Raw genomic sequence first — 17,574 nt, 5'->3', positions numbered from 1 at the left:
AAAATGCATTTGGGAGCAAGAAAAACAGGCTGAAACTGACACTGTGTTATTTACTATTTCTTATGGGCTCTGATGTCTGGGGACAAAAGAATGTAAGTGAAAATACCTTGTCTAATACTGAGAAGAAAATTGATGCTGTCTAGGACAAGTACCAAATTCTATTTCTGTCAATCACACTCTTCATATCACCTATTATTCCCTGACACGGCAAAAAATAAGTCTGGTGACTGCATCAGTCTGTACTCATTGCACTAATTACACCAAAAAGCACACCACACAAACAGAGGAGCAAAGACCCAAGCTGACTACTAACTGATAATTCAGAAATTTGTAGCACTGGTCAAAACAAATGTTCCTGAAATAGCCAATATTCTCTCAGAAAGATATTTTCCCTCATAAAACAGAAACAAGGAAAAATTTTAAATATGATCTCTAACTAACCAGCATTGCCTAAGAGTTTGTTCTAAATTGAAAAATCCTTTAAAAGATCACAATATAACAAAAGCAAGTAGGTCAATTTCTCATCTTTTACATTTAAAGTTAATAAATATTTGCTGTTAGTTTATAAGAATCTGAAATATATGTTTTATATGTACATATATATATATTCATATTCAAGGTCATATTCATTGGCTTTTCCAAATACAACTATACATTGTCTTATACTCTTGAATACTTTGTATCCTTGCCCTGCAACTGCTTATGGCGTAGCAAATCACAATCTAAATTGAGAATAAGTTATATCACTTCGTTGACTAGGACAAAGACCAATTTGTTAATATACTTTTTGTTATCTAATCTCAACTGGGCTGCCTCCCAATTGAACCCCAAATAGCTATTAGAAGCCTCCTACCTTGACAGTGCCATGGCTTTCTACTCAAAATGCCCAGTCTAGCAATGTTTTATTTTTCCAGTCCTATTCCCTACTTCCTCTGGATTTCAGAAACTTGTCTTCCTGGAACTTATTTCAGTGTCTGGAGCACCCTTGCTTTAAATAGCCTGCCCCCCCCCCCCATTAGCCCTCTCATCATGAGTAACCTTGTGCAGGGCCTGTACCACTTTTTCTACAGGTGAGTTCCTCCAGAAGTCTCCATTTTGTGGAGAGGCCAAAGCTGATCTACCTTCATTCTCCCAACCCCATTCTGGATTTCCTCTGGACTTTTGATGCCCCCCCCCCCCCCACGCAGAGTGCCTTCCCTCTTCTCCTCCCTCCACCACCTGTCCTTTTAGGCCCTGACTTCATCCATGAAAGTGTAAACTCCCAGAGCACCATCCTTCCTTTGCTTGTATTTGTATCCCCAGCACTTAACACGGTCCTGGCACATACTAAGTCCTTATGTGCCTTTATTCATGTTTCATTTCCTTCCATCATCTAAGGACCTCATCTCTTATTTTAATTAACATACTGAGATTATCTACAGAGTCTTCTCTACTCTATTCCACAACTGGCAAAAGGCAGGAAAGGGAATAACATGCACTGTTGAGGCTGTTGAGCTAGTTTTTAACTCTTGGGGGATATTCTAAAATAGTTTATTAAAGAGATGGTGATGGTTTAGAAAAAGCCAGAGAATCAGCATGGTTGCATCAAAAAATAGATCATTCCATACTAATCTGAGTTTTATACATAGGACAAGTAGACTGCACAGAGTAGCCTTCCAAACACATCAATTTTTCTATGCATAAACTAGGTTATGCAAATAGACTGATACTTTCTAGTGTACCTTCACTTATTCCCCTGGGGTCCTGGCTGAAACAAGAGAACTGGAATACTCCTTGTTCTTCATCACCACTTCCAGGTTCTTTTCATACCTCTATCACTCAGTAAACTTTCCTCCTTTGATGTTCATGCTATTTGTCTCTTCCACTGATTCAAAATCCTGGTAGCTGTTACCTGCAGCCTTCCAGGTCATTCCCTTTCGTTCCTCAATGAAGATTTTTTTTTTTTTTTGCAGCTTATGGGCCAACATTTATTGCAGAGGGTGATGTAGTCTAGAAATTCTATGAAGAGCTAGATTAGACCTCACAAATCATACTAAAGTGTACTTTTAATAAACAATGACTTCAATATTCACATGGGCATAACTGACGATGGCAAATAATTATATTTGAAAATATTACTCAAAATAATAGATAACATTTACGCGGTGCCAGGAACTGTGCTTAGCACTTTACAATTATTATCCCATTGATCCTCATAACAACCTTGGGAGGTATTATTATCCTTACTTTTCAAATGAAGAAACTGAGGCAGAGTTTAACTGACTTGCCAAAGTTCACACAATAATTGTTTGAGGCTGAATCTGAATGGAAGTTTTCTCGAGTCCAGGTCCAATGCTCTGTTTACTGTACCATCATAAGGAATGAGAGAGGGTGTACCCTGTATTTTGAATAATAGCAATACTATTAGCATAAAATTAATATTTCCCTTTCTGTCATATTTACACCACACTGAATTTTCTCCCTAACTAACTGAAGAGGATATTTAGGACTCAGTTTTCTTTGATGAAACATTCTCTTTATTTGTTTTGGTGAGGCAATTGGGGTTAAGTGACTTGCCCAGGGTCACACAGCTAGTAAGTGTCAAGTGTCTGAGGCCAGATTTCAACTCAGGTCCTCCTGAATCCAGGGTCGGTGCTTTATCCACTGCGCCACCTAGCTGCCCCTTGTTTTTTTGTTTGTTTGGGGGTTTGGGAGAAACATTCTCTCTCTCTATCTCTCTCTCTCTTTTACTGAGGCAATTGGGGTTAAGTGACTTGCCCAGGGTCACACAGCTAGTAAGTGTTAAGTGTCTGAGGCCGGATTTGAACTCAGGTACTCCTGACTCCAGGGCTGGTGCTCTATCCACTGCGCCACCTAGCTGCCCCGAAACATTCTCTTTTGAAAAGGCTGTAGCCTCTCATTGCCAATCAGACAGTAGACTTGTATAGCTTTTGGTAAAGTCATTTCCTAAAATGGTCTGTGTGTATACAAACCCATATCTAGACAAACACACATATACATATAATATTTGTTATAGGTACATATACAAATATGTGTGTATAAATATACATGTATACATGTGTATACAGGCAATATATTCCCCCATACCTACAAAGACTAAGGTGAACAAATACACACAGTATTCATGATCAGCCAATAATGCTGAGGTGGGAAAATATAGAGCTATATCATAGCTTGGCCTGGACATAGAGTGACTGAAGAACAGGAGTAAATCAATATATTGTAACTGGGTTGTTAAGGATCTGAGATGCCAGGATTCGGGCCTCAATGAAGCATCTTTCTTGACTTTAAGTCCAGCCTTCTTTCTACTACACAGAGTCACAGAATTTTAGAGTAGGAAGAGATTCCTCACCCATCTGGTACAGTGACCCAAATTTGAAGAAAAATCCCAACTGTGATCCTCCCAGTACAAGGACAGTCATATATCCTTTGCCTGAGGAGCCTCAGTGAGGGGAGTCTCACTGTCATCCAACGTAGATCACTCTACTTTTAAGAGATAGCTCTAGGATCATGGAAGGGGGAAAGGGACCCACATGTACGAAAATATTTATAGCTGCTCTTTACGTGGTGGCAAGGAATTGGAAGTTGAGAGGGTGCCCACCAATTGGGGAATGGCTGGACAAGTTGTGGTATATGAATACAATGGAATACTATTGTGCTATAAGACACGATGAGCAGGAGGAGTTCAGAGAAACCTGGAGAGTCTTGCGTGGGCTGATGATGAGTGGGATGAGCAGAACTAGAAGAACATTGTACACAGTAACATCAACATTGAGTGTTGATCTACTGTGATGGACTACATTCTTCTCACCAATGCAATGGCACAGAAGAGTTCCAGGGAACTCATGATGGAAGAGGATCTCCAAATCCAGGAAAAAAAAAACAAAAAAGAACTGCGGAGTATAGATGCTAAATGAACCATACTATTTCTTTTGGTTTTGATGCTGTTGTTTTTTTTCTATTTTGAGGTTTTTCATCATTGCTCTGATTTTTTTCTCTTATAACATGACTAATGCAGAAATAGGATTAAGGTTATTATATGTGTGTGTATATATATATATATATATAAAACCTATATCAGATTACCTGCTGTCTAGGGGAGGGGGGAGGGAGGGAAGGGAGGGAGAAAAATCTGAAATTGTAAAGCTTGTATAAACAAAAGTTGAGAATTATCTTTACATGTAACGGGAAAAAATAAAATACTTTATTAATTAAAAAAGAGAGATAGCTCTAGGGAAATAATGAAAAAAAATGCACAGGAAGGTGGGTTAGCAGTACCAAACCTGGAGCTTTACCATAAAGTGGCAGTCATCAAAACTATCTGGTACTGGCTAAGAAATAGAGTGGAGGATCAATGGAATAGGCTAGGCACAGGAGACACAGTAGTAAATGACACTAGTAATGTAGTGTTTGATAAGCCCAAAGACTCCAGCAACTGGGATAGGAACTCAGTATTTGACAAAAACTGCTGGGAAAACTGGAAGATAGTATGGCAGAAATTAGGCATAGACCAACATCTTACACCTTATACTAAAAATAAGGTCAAAATGGATACACGATTTAGACATAAGAGGTAATACCATGGGAAAATTAGGAGAGAAAGGAATAGTCTACCTTTCAGATCTTTGGAAAGGAAAACAATTTATGACCAAACAAGAGATAGAGAATATTATAAAATGCAAAATGGATGATTTTGATTACATTAAATTAAAAAAGGTTTTGTACAAACAGAAGCAATGCATCCAAAATTAGAAGGGAGGCAGAAAGCTGGGAAGCCATTTTTATGGCTAGTACTTCTGATAAAGGCCTCATTTCTAAAATATATAGGGAACTAAATAAAATTTATAAGAATCCAAGTCATTCCCCAATTGAGAAATTGTCAAAGGATATGAACAGGCAGTTTTCTGATGAAGAAACCAAAGCTATCTATTCCCATATGAAAAAATGCTCTAAATCACTAATGATTAGAGATATGCAAATTAAAACAACTCTGAGGTACCACCTGACACCTATTAGATTGGCTAAAATGACAAAAAAGGAAAATAATCAATGTTGGAGAGGCTGTGGAAAAATTGGAACAATAATGCATTGTTGGTGGAGCTGTGAACTGATCTAACCATTCTGGAGAGCAATTTGGAATTATGCCCAAAGGGCATTGACCCAGCAATACCACTTTTGGGTCTTTTTCCCAAAGAGATCATGGAAAGGGGAGAAGGACCCACATGTACAAAGATATTTATAGCTGCTCTTTATGTTGTGGCAAGGAATTGGCAGTTGAGGGGATGCCCATCAATTGGGAAATGCCTGGACAAGCTGTGGTATGTGAATGTAACGGAACACTATTGCGCTGTAAGAAACGATGAACAGGAGGAGTTCAGAGAAACCTGGAGGGTATTGTGTAGACTGATGATGAGTGAGATGAGCAGAACCAGAAGAACATTGTACACAGTATCATCAACATTGTGTGTTGACCTACTGTGATGGACTATAGTCTTCTCACCAATGCAATGGTACAGAAGAGTTCCAGGGAATTCATGATGGAGGAGGATCTCCAAATCCGGAGGGAAAAAAAAAAAGAACTGTGGAGTATAGATGCTGAATGAACCATACTATTTCTTTTGTTTTGGGTGCTGTTGTATTTCTATTTTGAGGTTTTTCCTCATTGCTCTGATTTTTCTCTTATAACATGACGAATGCAGAAATGTTTAATTGTATTATATATACTATGGTAAAAAATATGAAAGTTTTTTAACAGTCGGTTAGGATAACTGAAAGACGCCAGTTTTTTTTAAGGACGACCCTTTCGGGGAGGAGACCAAAGGCATGAGCTACGCACGCCAGTGCACCTGCTGCGCACGTCAGACTGCCTGCTAGTACTCCACTTCCGGGGTGCAAGCTTAAAAGGCAAGGAGAGAACGGAAGTGGAGTTTTTTCCTGCTCTGCTGGTCTCCTGACTGCGCTGCACAGACGGTCTCTCTCTCCCCAAAGGTGGCCTTCTCTTTTGGTGAGTTTTATACAGAATATAGACTAAGCTTAGACTTAAGATGATTTGTATTGTGTTTCTACTTTCCTATCCTTCTAATCAACATCACCTTGTGACTACCATACAATAAAAGCTCTAACTAGAAAACCAGAAGCTTCTTCCATTTACTAGTCTGGGAGATAAATTAAGGGAAAGGTTAAAGAGGGGAGATTTATGATCTAATATCCAATTTTAAATCTCACAATACATATATATAATATATCAGATTACCTGCTGTCTAGGGGAGGGGGGAGGGGGGAATCTGAAATTGGAAAGCTTGTATAAACAAAAGTTGAGAACTATCTTTACATGTAATGGGAAAAAATAAATAAATAAAATACTTTATTAAAAGAAAAAAAAAAGAGATAGCTCTAATTTTTAGGAATTTTTTACTGGACCAATCCTAGATATTCCTCTTTACAACATCTGCTGATTGCTTTTGGCTCTGTGCTCTAGGGTCAAAAACAGGTCTGATCCTTGTTTCACATAACATCTTTCAGATATTTGAAGTTGACTCTCTTGGACCTTCCTTTCCTTGAGTTTTCTCTTCCACAGAAGAAACATTCCCTAATTCCTTCAAACAATCCTAATACCAAGTTTGCATGAGTGGTAGTCATAAGGTAAAAGGATGAAGTGGGTAAAAGGCGTGAGGAAGAGATGACATCTGCTTATACACAGAGGGACGGTCAAGTAAGGTAGTCATGAAGTACTCTTTATGGAGAAGAAAAAGATAGCCTTCAATATGAATTCTGATGGCTTTTTAGTATCACTTGCATACCCCCGCCCCAGACCTTGGAAATAAAGAGGACCTACCTAAAGTTTCAGAAAACAGCATCACCAAACTTTAAAATAAAATGCCATATTTCAAATGATAAGGTAGGGAACAAAAACTATATTCCTTTTGTGACTTACCAAAAATACTTGAACAGGGTTAACAATATAACACAATCACTAACGAAGGGTTGAAGAATCCCCCAGAAATCCTGGAAATATTTACAGAATTAGATCTGGGAAGGGACATTAAAGGTCATCTAGGGCAAAAAATACATACATACATACATACACACACACACACACACACACACACATCATCATCATCATCATCATCATCATCTTTTTTTTTTTTTTTTTTTTGCAGGGCAATGGGGGTTAAGTGACTTGCCCAGGGTCACACAGCTAGTAAGTGTCAAGTGTCTGAGGCCAGATTTGAACTCAGGTACTCCTGACTCCAGGGCCAGTGCTTCATCCACTGTGCCACCTGGCTGCCCCCCTATATATATATATATATATATATATGTATATATATATATATATATACACACACACACACACACACACACACACACACACACACACACATATATATATATATATATCTTCTTAACTACTGTCAGTTATAAACACATGAGATGGTTTATGTGGTAGTAAAGTACAGTGACAATTTGGTGTTACTGATAGGAATCCTACACCTACTACTAAGTGGTTAGACTTTGACTGGAATACAGATCACTGCTCTGAGCAGGTTTAGAAGGGCTCTTTCTGTATGATGGCTGCTCTTACAATTTTTTGGTAATAATATAAATTTTAACACAAAGAAGGATTAAGGTAAGGGCCACAACTTAGTTAGAACAATGCATGTACCTGTTTAAAAATTTTTTGGCATTCTCGTTTTTAATTGTAAAATACAAAGGGGATCATGAGATTAAGCATATGCTTGGAGCTACCAGGTGTCTAATAGGACAAACTAAACTTCAGTCATTTATTGGGTAAAATAGATATTGTGGAAATATCTTCTCATTATGTAAGAATTATTTAATTTCAGTGCTTTCTGTGAACAAGGGAAACGAAAATAAATGTACTGATTCTTTCTAATTCTTAAAACCTAATGAACTTGCCTATAAAAAACAACCAAATGGGGGCAGCTAGGTGGCGCAGTGGATAAAGCACCAGCTTGGATTCAGGAGGAACTGAGTTCAAATCTGATCTCAGACACTTGACTGTGTAACCCTGGGCAAGTCACTTAACCTTCATTGCCCCGCAAAAATAAAAATAAAAAAACCAAACAAACAAAAAAAAGAATATTTGTTAATATTAGAGAAGAGTTTAACTGAATACCCAAATCAACTCTGTATAGTGGTCATGGGGATATCAAGAGAGAAGACAGAGTATGTGTATTTGGGAGAGAAGAAGGCTAGGATCCAGTGGTTAGTTTTTTAGGGCAAGCAATGGCTTCCATCAGATTTAACCTCTTTGGTAATTAAAATGGAAATTATCCAGTAGACTACAAGCAGGAATTTTTGAATTAGAATGCAACTGTTTTGTCATACTTCCTTCTTAAATTTACAACTCAAGCAATTCTCACCTCCCCTGACTAACCAGTCTAGACCACACTTCCCATGTCTGTAATGGAGAAAGAGAAAAGGAAGATGGACAAATAGTGATTAGGAACATAGAAGCAGTCTTAGTTATCAGTAAACCATTGAAAATTTTCAACATGCTTGCTGCTAATTTCTTCTGACTTAAAAATTGTGTGCCGGGGGCAGCTAGGTGGCGCGGTGGATAAAGCACCGGCCCTGGAGTCAGGAGTACCTGAGTTCAAACCCGGCCTCAGACACTTAACACTTACTAGCTGTGTGACCCTGGGCAAGTCACTTAACCCCAATTGCCTCACTTAAAAAAAAAAATTTGTGTGCCAATAAAAAAGATGAGAAAGTCAATAGAGCGCCTAAGAGAAAAAAGGACCATGGCCTGAGGAATACAAAGAAAGAAATCTTTTTTTTTTTTGGTGGTGGTGGTGGGGAGGGGGTGGCAGAAGAGAAGAAAGTATCTTGCCCAGGCTGGAAGTGCAGCAGCCACTCATGGGCCTGATCCCTTTAATTATCAGAATGGAAGCTTTGGATTGATCTCTTTCCAGTCTATGCCAGTTTATCCCTCTTCCCCAGAGTTTAAGCACAGTGCCTAGCAGCCATCTGCTCTTGAGGGCTCACCGTATTTGGGGCTGGACTTAGTGTGGACACCTCATCAGCTTTAGCTCTACTATAGCTGAGAACCACAAGTTCAATCCACCAGGCTCAGTAGAGAGCACAGACATGCATAACCATGCCTGACTACAAAAACCACCTTTTTCCAAGACCTTCCAATAGAAAATAAAGTTAATGCAAATGACAAGTTAAAATACATTAACACAAACTAAACTTCAGTCATTTATTGGGTAAAATAGATATTGTGGAAATATCTTCTCATTATGTAAGAATTATTTAATTTCAGTGCTTTCTGATAATCTAGACCAGAGATGCAGAGCTGATTGAAAAAATATATATACAACCATTTATAAATGGATGCTACCAATGAAATTCTATGGCTGACTATCTACTAAATGTATACTCTGAGGAACTTAGAACCAAAATGGTGCAATATTATTTAGGAACTTCAGCCAATTTAAATGATATAGTAGAACTTCTATTTTCCTATCAGAAGAATTAGCCTTCAGGTATAATACCTGAAAGAAAAGCTATTACACCTAAATAAAAGATACTGATTTGGCTTATACACAGATATAGAAGAATTTCTTCTTCTTTAAGTAGTACCAAAGAGAAATATTGCTCACCTGAATAAAAAGTATTAATTTTGGCAAGTTCCTTTTCACAGGTTTGGAAAAATTTCTCTTCAAACTTGGCAAAATACCTCTTCACCGTATCTTCATCTGTAACTGAAATGCAAGAAAAACAATTGGTATAGAATTAAAGTTTGAAAAGATTATAAAACTGGAAGAAATGAAATTCTCTGTCACTATTCCTCAACTCTTCAAAATCAAAATTATAAAAATATTTCTCTGGAAAATGAACTCTTCTGGTATTTTGGAAATATATCAAGAAAAAAATCATAGCTTCTCAAAAGGATACAAACTTTTATTTACATGAGGTATTGTATAACAATGATAAAGTTAAACTGTTCTGCAATAAGCAAATTAAACACTCATTTCTGTGCAAGATACGAACACAACTAAACAAGAATATTTTCACAAACTGTTTAAATCAACCACAAAAATCAAATGTTTCAAGTTTACCTACCAACTACTCTTAAAAATGTTTCTGATTCATTTAGAGTTGATAGGGAGGCAGTAATATAAATGTAATCAACATTCTTTATCAAGAAATAACATGCTGGGGCAGCTAGGTGGCGCAGTGGATAGAGCACCGGCCCTGGAGTCAGGAGTACCTGAGTTTAAATCCGGCCTCAGACACTTAACACTTACTAGCTGTGTGACCCTGGGCAAATCACTTAACCCCAATTGCCTCACTTAAAAAAAAAAGAAATAACATGCTTAATAAAACTATTACTCATTCAAGGTGATTATTTGCGTAATAGAGTAGAGGCTCAGTTGGATAGGAAGAAAAAATTAGGAATCAGAAGTAACCAACTCACCACCTGACACCTATCAGATTGGCTAAAATGACAAACAAGGAAAATAATAAATGTTGGAGAAGCTGTGGGAAAATTGGAACACTAATGCATTGTTGGTGGAGCTGTGAGCTGATCCAACCATTCTGGAGAGCAATTTGGAATTATGCCCAAAGGGCGATAAAGCTGTCCATATCCTTTGACCCAGCAATACCACTTTTGGGTCTTTTTCCCAAAGAAATCATGGAAAGGGGAAAGGGACCCACATGTACAAAAATATTTATAGCTGCTCTTTACATGGTGGCAAGGAATTGGAAGTTGAGGGGATGCCCATCAAGTGGGGAATGGCTGGACAAGTTGTGGTATATGAATGCAATGGAATACTATTGTGCTGTAAGATACGATGAGCAGGAGGAGTTCAGAGAAACCTGGAGAGTCTTGCGTGGGCTGATGATGAGTGAGATGAGCAGAAACAGAAGAACATTGTACACAGTAACATCAACATTGAGTGTTGATCAACACTGAGTGCTGATCTACTGTGATGGACTATATTCTTCTCACCAATGCAATGGTACAGTAGAGTTCCAGGGAACTCATGATAGAAGAGGATCTCCAAATTAAAAAACAAAACAAAACAAAACTGTGGAGTATAGATACTGAATGAACCTATTTCTTTTGTTTTTGGTGCTGTTGTTTTTTCTATTTTGAGGTTTTTCCTCATATAACATGACTAATGCAGAAATAGGATTAATGTTTGTGTGTGTGTGTGTGTGTGTGTGTGTGTGTGTGTGTGTGTGTGTGTGTGTGTATAAAACCTATATCAGATTACCTGCTGTCTAGGGGAGGGGGGAGGGAGGGGAGGGAGGGAGAAAACTCTGAAATTGGAAAGCTTGTATAAACAAAAGTTGAGAACTATCTTTACATGTAACGGGAAAAAAATACTTTATTAATTTTTAAAAAAAAGAAGTAACCAACTCTACCGTTGGGCAAGTTACATAATAATTCATACTTAATGTGTGTGTTTGAGTTTACACAATACTCTCTGGGGTAGTCAGTGCAATTATTAATTCCATTTTAGAGATGAGGACACTTAAGATCAGGGATTTGCACATAGGTTCCAAAAGTAACAGGGGGCAAAGACAAGATCTGAACCAAGGATTTCTAGCTCTATATAAAATGCCCTTTTTATTATACCCTGAAATAGGTCGTGCAAGTATCATTATTCCCATTTTACATATGAACAAACTGGCTTTGTGGTCAAATCTCACCACTCAGTTGAAAAGTTACCTGCCAAATCAAATGGTCCTTTCCCAGTCTTCACACTTCTCTACCTTCCTGTAGCACTGATCTATTGACCAGCTTCCTTTCCTCAATGATCTCATCTTTCTGGGTATTTATGATGCTACCCTCCTTTACTTTCTCAGTTCCTTTTTGGTCTTCTTTGCCCCCGTTCGGTACTCCTCAAGGATCTGTTCTGGGCCTTCTTTTCTTCTCTCTTCTTTACACTATTTCCCTTGATGAACTCATCAGCTCCCAAAGATTTAATAATCATCTTCATTTTGGAAGATAACTCCCACAACCATGGAGTAAGCCCACTTTTCTCTCCAGAGTTCTTAAACTACATGTGATTGACTATTAGACACTGTCCAAAACGGAATTCATTATCTTTCCTCAAGAACCTTCCTCTCTTAAATCCCGCTATTGGTACTGAAGGCATCACCAATCTTCAGTAACCCAGGTTTGTGAATGTTGGCATCATCCTGGACTCCTCTATTCTATCTTACTTCTTGCCGGGACCACTGTGATGGCCTTACTGGTCCCCCCATCTCAAACCTCTACCCATTCCACTCCATCTTTCACACACCTACCAAAATGATTCTTCTAAACTTCCAGTCTGACTATGTCATTTTCCTACTCAATAAACTCAAATGGCTCCCTCTTAGCTCTATTACCAAATACAAGCTCTTTGGTTTGGCTTTTAAAGTACCTCATAACTAGACCACAACTGAACTGAGCACTGATTATATACTACTCTGCGCATTCCATGATCAGGGCAAACTGGTCTTCTTGCTGTTCCTTACCAATGACACGCTATTTTCTATCTTGATATCTTTCTATTGGCTATCAACCATGCCCATCATGTATTCCATCCTCTTTTTAGAATCCCAAGTTTCCTTTAAAACTCTACATAACCACTACCTTCTGCATGAGGTAAAAAACTTTACCATGTATTTATTGTGTATGTATGTACTTAAGTACCTGTGTCTCAGTGATAGAAGTTGCTCAATCACAGGAACTGTTTGACTTTTGTCTTTATATCCACAGTACCTGTCATATAGTAGAAGTTTAGTAAATGCCCATGGATTTACTGATAACACTGAGGTTCCTCTTAGGTCTACAACCAGGACCTTGATTCTATGATCTTAACACTCAAACCAACATTTCTGATGAAGACTAAGTTAGAATGAAGAACCATTTTCACTGAAGACCCTTTGGTTAATCTCCAAGCTGGAGAAGGGAAGGGAATAAGTATTTATATAGTGCCTACTATGTGCCAAGCACTGTGCTAAGCACTTTTTATAAATGCTCTCTTGTTTGATCCTCACAACAACCACGTTGTTATTATCCTCATTGTACAATCAGGAAAAGTGAAGAAAAGAGAGGTTAACTAAAAATTATTGGATACCAAATAGTCCTGCTCCTTTGTCCCCACTGTAACATCAAAGCTGCAGAATCCTGCCCATTGTCTCATTTTTCTTTCTCCTGGATTGCTACCCAACCTGGACCCCATGGGCCAGTCATTTCAAGAATGTATTCAACACTAACTTGGAATCCCTTATCCTTTTTTTTTTTTTTTTTTGGTGAGGCAATTGGGGTTAAGTGACTTGCCCAGGGTCACACAGCTAGTAATTGTTAAGTGTCTGAGGCCAGATTTGAACTCAGGTCCTCCTGAATCCAGGGCCGGTGCTCTATCCACTGTGCCACCTAGCTGCCCCCCTTTAACCTTTTGACATAGAACAATGACCATTCTTACTAATCACCAATTATGTAATCCTTACTACCTTCTTTCTCTGCACTCAATTATGGACTGACCGCTCTGATGCAGAAAGTCACAAAATGATAACTGATTTCACTAATTATAAATTTATGCTACTTAAGCTTACCCAGTCTATGATTGTTGCTTAGCAATAATTTTTCTTCATCTCTTATCCAGGACTTTGCATACATTAAATAATAATAATCACAGCTAATATTTATATAGTGATCACTTTGGGCTAGGTACTATGCTAAGGACTTTACAATTATTATCTCATTTGATATTCACAACAACCCTGGGAGGTAGGTGCTATTATGATCCCCACTTCATAGATGAAGAAACTGAAGTAGACCAAGGTTAGGTGACTTGCCCAGAGTCACACAGCTAGAAAGTGTCAAGTGTCTGAAGCTGGATCTGAACTCAGGTCCTCCTGAATCCAGGACTAGTGCTTTATCTACTGCGCCACCTAGCTGCACCCAGATGACTGAATCTTAAAATTTATTGAATTCAACTGAAGGTACTATGCTATGCATTGGGGACATGATAACAAAAACAACAAAAAGAGTGTTGAGTGAGTTCATGTTATAGACTAAAAAATAAAATTTTCTCCTTAAATTTTATACAGGTAAAAAAAAAAAACATGATAACTTCAATAGTGCTGATAAAAAAGCAAAATGGAATAATATAAACATCTATAAGACATTTGGCAAAAAAAAGTAGGGCAACCAGGAGGTACCTATTCAACCATTCAACCAGCATTTATTAGCATATATTCTGTATGCCTTCTGTAGGCACACAGCTAGATCCTGGAACACGAAAATGAAAATGAAACATCTTGCTCTTAAATAGCTTATATTCTGTTAGGGAAAAAAATGTATATGGGGGCGGCTAGGTGGCGCAGTGGATAAGCACCGGCCCTGGATTCAGGAGTACCTGAGTTCAAATGCGGCCTCAGACACTTGACAATTACTAGCTGTGTGACCCTGGGCAAGTCACTTAACCCCCATTGCCCCACCAAAAACAACAACAACAACAACAACAACAAATGTATCCACAGGTTAAGTACATTAAAATAATAACTTACTTAGAAAGTGAAAAACCTGGCATAGATTCGCTAATCTTAAATTGCTCCCATCTCTTTAGCAGAATAAATCAAAACTAAAGGGTTCCGCCCTAAGTAGCATACTTCCTATATCATACAGCTTCTGTAATATTCCTACTACATAATCCAATGATTATGCATCCAACATCAACACTCAAAAGTTATTCAATAGGAATAAAACATTTTTAATTGTATATTTGTTCAAGGACAGAACCTTTTTGTTCCCCAAATATCTTATTTTTCAAAAAAAATTCCTATAGAAATTGGGACATAAAGGCATTTTTGCTTTTTTATCAAGCTAGTTGTTCCACTAACTGATTTGTGTTGTGCTCAGACCCTCCAGTGTGGCACAATCCCATCTCTGAGGCTTATTACCTGAGTGACCTTACTTACAGACTGAATGTGTGCCAAGTTTCTTACTTTTTCAGAAAGTGATTTTAATGGGGAGAAAATGGGAATCCAGTGAAAGAGAAGACTTTCAGGCACTTGTGATGAGTAAGTGATTTGGGGGGTGGGGGTGGGGCAATGAGGGTTAAGTGACTTGCCCAAGGTCACACAGCTAGAAAGTGTCAAGTGTCTGAGGCCACATTTGAACTCGGGTCCTCCTGAATCCAGGGCTGGTGCTTTATCCACTGCGCCACCTAGGTGCCCCAAGAAAGTGATTTTAATGTAGTTTACCTATGTGGTAAAAATTATTGGAGTTTTAGCTGACTCATTTGGGAGGGGCCACACCTGGCCCACCCTGAAGTTATGTATGCTACTGAGGTCAGAAGGAGAACTCTCCATAGGCAGTTTTTGAAGGACCTCCCCTTCTGGTGGAGAGAGCTTGAAAGCTCTCTCTTGCTTGCGCGTGATTTCTCTCTCTCTCTCTCTCTCTCTCTCTCTCTCTGTTCTTCTTGGTGATGCGAGAAAGCTAGCAGACTTTCCAGGTTTTGGTGAGTGAATACAATAAAACCTGCATTCCTTTGAATTAGCTTAATTGGAAATGATCTGGGGATTGCATAGACTTAGTTTAAAGTTAGGAGAATTTATCTGTATTTCTTTTTCCCTATTTCCTTATCTTTGATTTTTATTAATTTCACCTTTGTTGTTTAATTAATTCCCAAGTAATAAAATCTGATCCTTTTGTGGGAAAAAGCTATAAGGCTACTTTCTTACTGGCCTGGGAGAAATATCTAAAAGGGCAGTTCAGAGGGGAGGGAGCTTTGAACCTAAAGGGCCCTCATTATTTCCGGGACCCCAATATTTCGGCAAGTCACCCAATTAATGCTCCGTATATTAAATTTCGGCCCCATCACCTATGGGTAAATTTTTCCCCCAATAGAATATAAGTTCCTTAAGAGCAAGATTTTTTTTTTTTAAGTATACTTTATTTTTTTTTATGGGGCAATGGGGGTTAAGTGACTTGCCCAGGGTCACACAGCTAGTAAGTGTCACGTGTCTGAGGCTGGATTTGAACTCAGGTATTCCTGAATCCAAGGCCAGTGCTTTATCCACTGCACCACCTAGCCACCCCAAGAGCAAGATTTTTAAGCACGTTTAGTTCATTTTGTTATTTTACAAATGAGGATGTTGGACTAGGTGGCTTCTGAGGTCTCTTCCAGTTCTAGATCTAGGATTCAACCATCTCTGTTCTATAAACTGTGAATTCTGTCCCCTAATTCTTAGTCTCAGCATTGATTTGATTCTCTTTGGCTATGATCTTCAACTTGTGTTCACCTTGGTTTACAGTTTTCTTTTTCTTTTTTTGCAGGGCAATGAGGGTTAAGTGACTTGCCCAGGGTCACACAGCTAGTAAGTGTGTCAAGTGTCTGAGGCCGGATTTGAACTCAGGTCCTCTTGAATCCAAGGCTGGTGCTTTATCCACTGTACCACCTAGCTGCCCCGGTTTACATTTTTCAATGGTTATCCCAGTTATTCTTGTAGAAGTAAGTAGGATGTATATTGAAAAAAGGGTTAACAGAAATTCTTCCTCTTTCTTCTAAGAAAAACTTCATGTGTCATGTTTTTCGAGCTTCCTCCTATTAAACTAATACTATCTTCAAGAACAGTCTTCCACATAAAAGAATACTAACCTAGAGTACAAAGGTGGATCTATTTTAAAGAGGTCACAGATGGCTTAATTTCCCTGAAGAGAATGAATACTACTCAAATTCATTTTTCTTTAATTATTTTCTATAATTATTAAAAGAAAATGGTTAGCAGAAAGGTAATAAGCAAGCAATTATAAACTAAAGGGAAATACGTTTCTAGCATATCAAGGTGAAATGACACAGAGCTATTAAATAATACTTTTGTAATGTTTCAATAATGGAATTTAGCCAAATAACATTCAAGGTTGACATTTAAAGTTTTCAACATTGTACAAAAAGAGATTTTACTGTTCCCTGTATTTCACATGATTAGAAGGCTTGGTACTAATTGTTCTGGACCATATAAGATACCAAATTACAGTAAAAATTCTGCCAACAAAAGAGTCAAATAACACCATGGGATTTAGAAGAAGAAGAGACGTTATAAATAAATAAATCCAACCCTCATCATTTTACAGATACAGAAACTGAGGTCCCCAGAGGTTAAGTGACAGGCAAAGTCACACAAGTAGCAGGTGATGCAAGCCAGACGACCAATAAGTTATTAAGCAACTACCATGAGCAAGACATTGGGAAAGCAAAGATAAGTGTGAAAGATACAATGCTCTCTCAAGGAGCCTTATTTTACAAGGGGAGATAAATCCATGGATAAGTATGTACAAAAAACATACAAGATAAATACAAGGTGATTTTTGAGTGCTAAAGAATCAAGCTTTCAAATTACAGGGTGGAGAAGACTTTTGAAAATCCCTTGAACAGCAAGGAGATCAAATCAGTCAATACTTAAAAGAAATTAATTAATTGGCAGAACAAATGCTAAAGCTGAAGCTGAAATACTCTGGCAGCATAATGAATAGACAGGCCTCTTGTTAAGGACCCTGCTATTAGGAAAGACTGAATGCAAAAGGAGAAGGGGATG

The 17,574-nt window shown here is 38.1% G+C and overlaps 1 protein-coding gene across 1 annotated transcript in view; it reads right to left on the bottom strand.

Moving 5' to 3' along the window:
• XPR1 (xenotropic and polytropic retrovirus receptor 1) overlaps positions 1-17,574 on the bottom strand; it is a 219,728-nt gene that overhangs the window by 97,095 nt on the left and 105,059 nt on the right. Inside the window, exon 3 of the mRNA XM_044000388.1 lies at positions 9,630-9,731. Within this exon, the coding sequence (XP_043856323.1) occupies positions 9,630-9,731 (102 nt within the window). The remainder of the gene's footprint in view (positions 1-9,629; positions 9,732-17,574) is intronic.

Source organism: Dromiciops gliroides, chromosome 4 (assembly GCF_019393635.1).
Source record: "Dromiciops gliroides isolate mDroGli1 chromosome 4, mDroGli1.pri, whole genome shotgun sequence".
Classification (NCBI taxonomy): Eukaryota; Metazoa; Chordata; class Mammalia; order Microbiotheria; family Microbiotheriidae; genus Dromiciops; species Dromiciops gliroides.
This window is presented reverse-complemented; position numbering and strand designations above follow the sequence as displayed.